General features: G+C 40.8%; 1 protein-coding gene across 9 annotated transcripts in view; it reads right to left on the bottom strand.

Moving 5' to 3' along the window:
- PTK2 (protein tyrosine kinase 2) overlaps positions 1 to 3,538 on the bottom strand; it is a 173,147-nt gene that overhangs the window by 126,497 nt on the left and 43,112 nt on the right. For 4 of the 9 annotated variants that reach the window (XM_031061595.1, XM_031061597.1, XM_031061596.1 and 1 more), the window contains exon 1: positions 3,384 to 3,510. The exons of 2 other annotated variants lie outside the window; for them this stretch is intronic. In XM_031061595.1, the coding sequence (XP_030917455.1) occupies positions 3,384 to 3,486 (103 nt within the window). In that variant the 5' untranslated portion in view covers positions 3,487 to 3,510. Of the gene's footprint in view, positions 1 to 3,383; positions 3,512 to 3,538 lie in introns of those variants that run through there. 3 more of the 9 variants (XM_031061598.1, XM_031061600.1, XM_031061593.1) reach the window with 2 other exon arrangements.

The raw sequence follows: 3,538 nt of genomic DNA, 5'->3' as shown, positions 1-3,538 counted from the left end.
TACATTTCGCAACACAGGTTAAAATTTTTAATATTTCTTTTAATCAAGAGCAGGTTTTTGACTGAATTTGGCTCAATTATTTTAAGTCAGTATAGATTTTCCATGTTTGTTTGAATGGCTGAGTTCAAGGACTGTGATCATCCTGCAGTAGCAACTCACATGGCACACACTGAATTACATCAATTAATTGTTCATAAATGACTAAACAGAGCTCTTCTGGAAGTTATTCAAGAAACTTCCTCCTCCTTGAGGTAGATAATTCACAGACCTATAGCAGAGCCGCCCAGCTACCCTTGCCTGTCACGTTTACACTGCTTTCACCCAGTTATTGTGTAAGGTTAAAATGGCAGGAATTCATAGGAAACACAAGAAAAAAGTTTGCCAGCAGAAGTATCTAGGTCGAAGTGTAATACATTATACTATTAATGATTTTAACAAATTTCAGAGATGTTAGTGAAAAGTCTTTAATGATCCATGACTACTTTCTAGTCTGCTGTTACAGGCAGAAAGGAAATACCCTGTATGATATCAGCACAAAGTTTGAGCACTTAGCTGGGAAAGGAGTGGTGACTGCTCAGGAATCAAGACAGGCACTTCAGCATCCCCCGAAGTTGTAACTGAGCTTCAGGATGATTAGTCCACAGGACCTGACATTTTAAGTTTCAAATTACTTAATGAGATGGAGGAAGCAGCCAAAAATGTCTTACTCCTATCCTGATAAAGTAATACAGACTTACTGAGAAGAAATATGCCAGCAACAAAGTATACACTTTCTCTTCATTCACCCATCACAATACCCTCAAATCTGGAGCGTGCAGATCCTGACTAAATTATTCAATTCAGTAACACTACTTAGATTAGATTTAGATGTGGAGACGAGGCAAAAAAGCAACAACACAGATTCACACAAGTACTTTCTAAAGCAAGCAAATATCTTATTCTCTGTAGCAGTCCTACAGACAGGGCCACAGAATTGGCTGCAATTAGGTCATCCCACGCTATCGCTAAGAAGATTTGACGATTTCAGATTTAAGAATGCTAAAAAAAAGTGGAACCTCTGTATGAACACAGACTCACTGAAATATTTCAAAGCCTTTTCAAAGAACAAACATTTGCTGAGATCACACCTGGTACAATGGAAGCTCAATCTGTCCCATTCAAAAAGAGAACAGAGCACTTAGAAAGTAAGTTATGGATAATAAAACATACACATCAAGATCCCATTTTAAGACATTATAAAACACTTTAAAAGTTTTATCAGTTTTTCCTACAGGTAACCTGACACTTTACCAGAAAAACCAAAGAGGCAGAATAAAGACATCAGAACTAAATGGTTCTCTCATTAATATATTACCTTTCTTGGACTGCAGATATCTCACAGCCCTTATCAAAGTAGGCCAGATCCGTCTCATTTCCCTAAGGTTAAGCCGGTGAACAGTACACAAAGTAATCATCCACTAAGGCATGGCCACCATTCAATGACAAATATAGCTCAAGCTATTTCTCATCTGTCCTATTTTTTTGGGAGGCTGCGATGAAGCTTTTTTCTAGAAATCATCACAACTGGCAGCTGTGAAGATCCTGATGCCTTTGTCCTCTTATGCAACCCCTGGTGTTCTCCTTCTCCCCCCAACAGGAATAACAAGAGATTACAGGGCTGCTCTCCAGATTTTGGGGCAAAGGGGATGGACAAGCAATCTCCTCTGAAGTCATGTTCTGAGAACACAGGAGACCAGAGGAAGAGGTGGGATCATTTTTCATTCATTTCAGTAGCTGGAATGGGTGGGGGGGAATCAATACCTTTTATCATGGCCCAATGCAGCCATCCCCAGCCTTGCTGGGGCATCCTCTGGGACTGGAGTAGGGGAGAGAAATTGATACCTCAATACTAAGCAGCCTGAACAATTGATAGCAAAAGCTTGCTTTTGCTTTCAGGAGATTCTTCTTCCCTACTTTTAAAAGTTACTTTCTGGGAGGTACCTTCATCTTGACCCTCACAACAGTCCAAGGAGATGAATCCAAATTTCATCTAATACTTCTGTTACTCAATTTATGACACACAGATCTGGCATTGTTGTTACCCCCTTCACGGTAAACAAGTTTTACTTAAAAGCAAAGGACACTCTGTATTAGCTTTGTTTCCAGCTACCGTTACTCATTGTTTACTAAATATTATTCCCTAGTGAGCTGATAGGTTCTGTACTTCATGAAACCAGGGTGTGGTGTTCCACTTCTCCCATTTCTAAGTCGATTCTACTCTATGGGGTATAATTTGTCAATGTGTGGCAAGGACTAGTTTAGCCTGAATATTTCTGAAAGGTGCAGAAAGCAGGCAAGACAAAGTGTTAAATGCTTCTTCGTGTGCCCTCCTAATTACTAGACAATAAAAACTGTAAATAAATTTAATGCTTTTTTCAAACAACTAATCAGCAGCTATGCCTATTGAATCCTTAGTTCAGATGCGTTTGCCCTGTAGTTCTGAAGTAACTGGCTGTCCGTGATCCAAGATTACGGTGACGCAATACTTCACTGCCAGTTTCTCTTCCAAAAAAGAAAGTGCACTGAAATGAAAGCAAGCACGAGGAAGGTTATGCTTACAACCAGCAACATTCAGCTTTTTACAGTTGTTTTCCATCTAAGGAAGATTTGATTCTTTAGCTACTAACAGAATTTCGACCTTAATCCCTGTAAAGTCACATCCACAACTCCAATATACAAGTAACATCCAGATGATAATACGGTAAATATTAAAGTCTTGGGGTGCAAATTAAGATTATCACGTGAATGACTTTCCCATGTCCATTTAACTATTGTTAAACCTCAATTTCAAGTCCAACCGTCTCATTGTAATAAATTCATGCTCTGTGGATACTTATTGTCTCCGTTTGGGGGTGGGTAATAGGGGTGGCAAATTCAGAGACATCAAGTAAAAACATGTGAGTCTTCCGCTCCCTACGATCAGGATCAGACACTTAAAAACTACTTCTTCTAAAAGGTGAGTGAAAGCAGGATCACCCTCGCAGCGGCTTCAAACATACAAAGATCACAAACAAAGCCGTCAGATCCTCACATCAGTGCAAGTACAAACCAAACAGCTCAAGCGCTCTTTTCATTTCAAATAATTCTTAAAGGCAGAGGGAGGAAAAAAAAAAACAAACACAAAACCCGAAGCATCCTAGCTGTCAGGTGAAGCAGCTCCTGCGGAGAGGCAGCTCCGCACTGCAAGCGCATGACCAGAATATTTATTTTCTAGCTTGGTTTTGAGAGGAAAAAGACCATAGAACCACAGGTGGTAAAACGTTAAATTAAGAGGGAGAGAGAAATGCATACAGATATATATAAACACACATACACACACATATATAAATAAAAGGTCGGAGTACCTTTAGCCCAGCACATGGGGAAAGGGCTGCAGCCGCTTTTCTCCATGCAGCCCGCACCTGCCCGCCTCGGGGGCTGCTGCCCGGCCACCTCCAGCAGCCACATACACGGAGCGTGCTCGATGCCGGCCAGCTCCCGCACACAATGTCCCGACTCC

The sequence above is a fragment of the Geospiza fortis genome, unplaced genomic scaffold (assembly GCF_000277835.1).
Source record: "Geospiza fortis unplaced genomic scaffold, GeoFor_1.0 scaffold351, whole genome shotgun sequence".
Lineage (NCBI taxonomy): Eukaryota > Metazoa > Chordata > Aves > Passeriformes > Thraupidae > Geospiza > Geospiza fortis.
The sequence above is the reverse complement of the archived record's forward strand: the minus strand, read 5'-3'. Positions and strand labels throughout refer to the sequence as shown.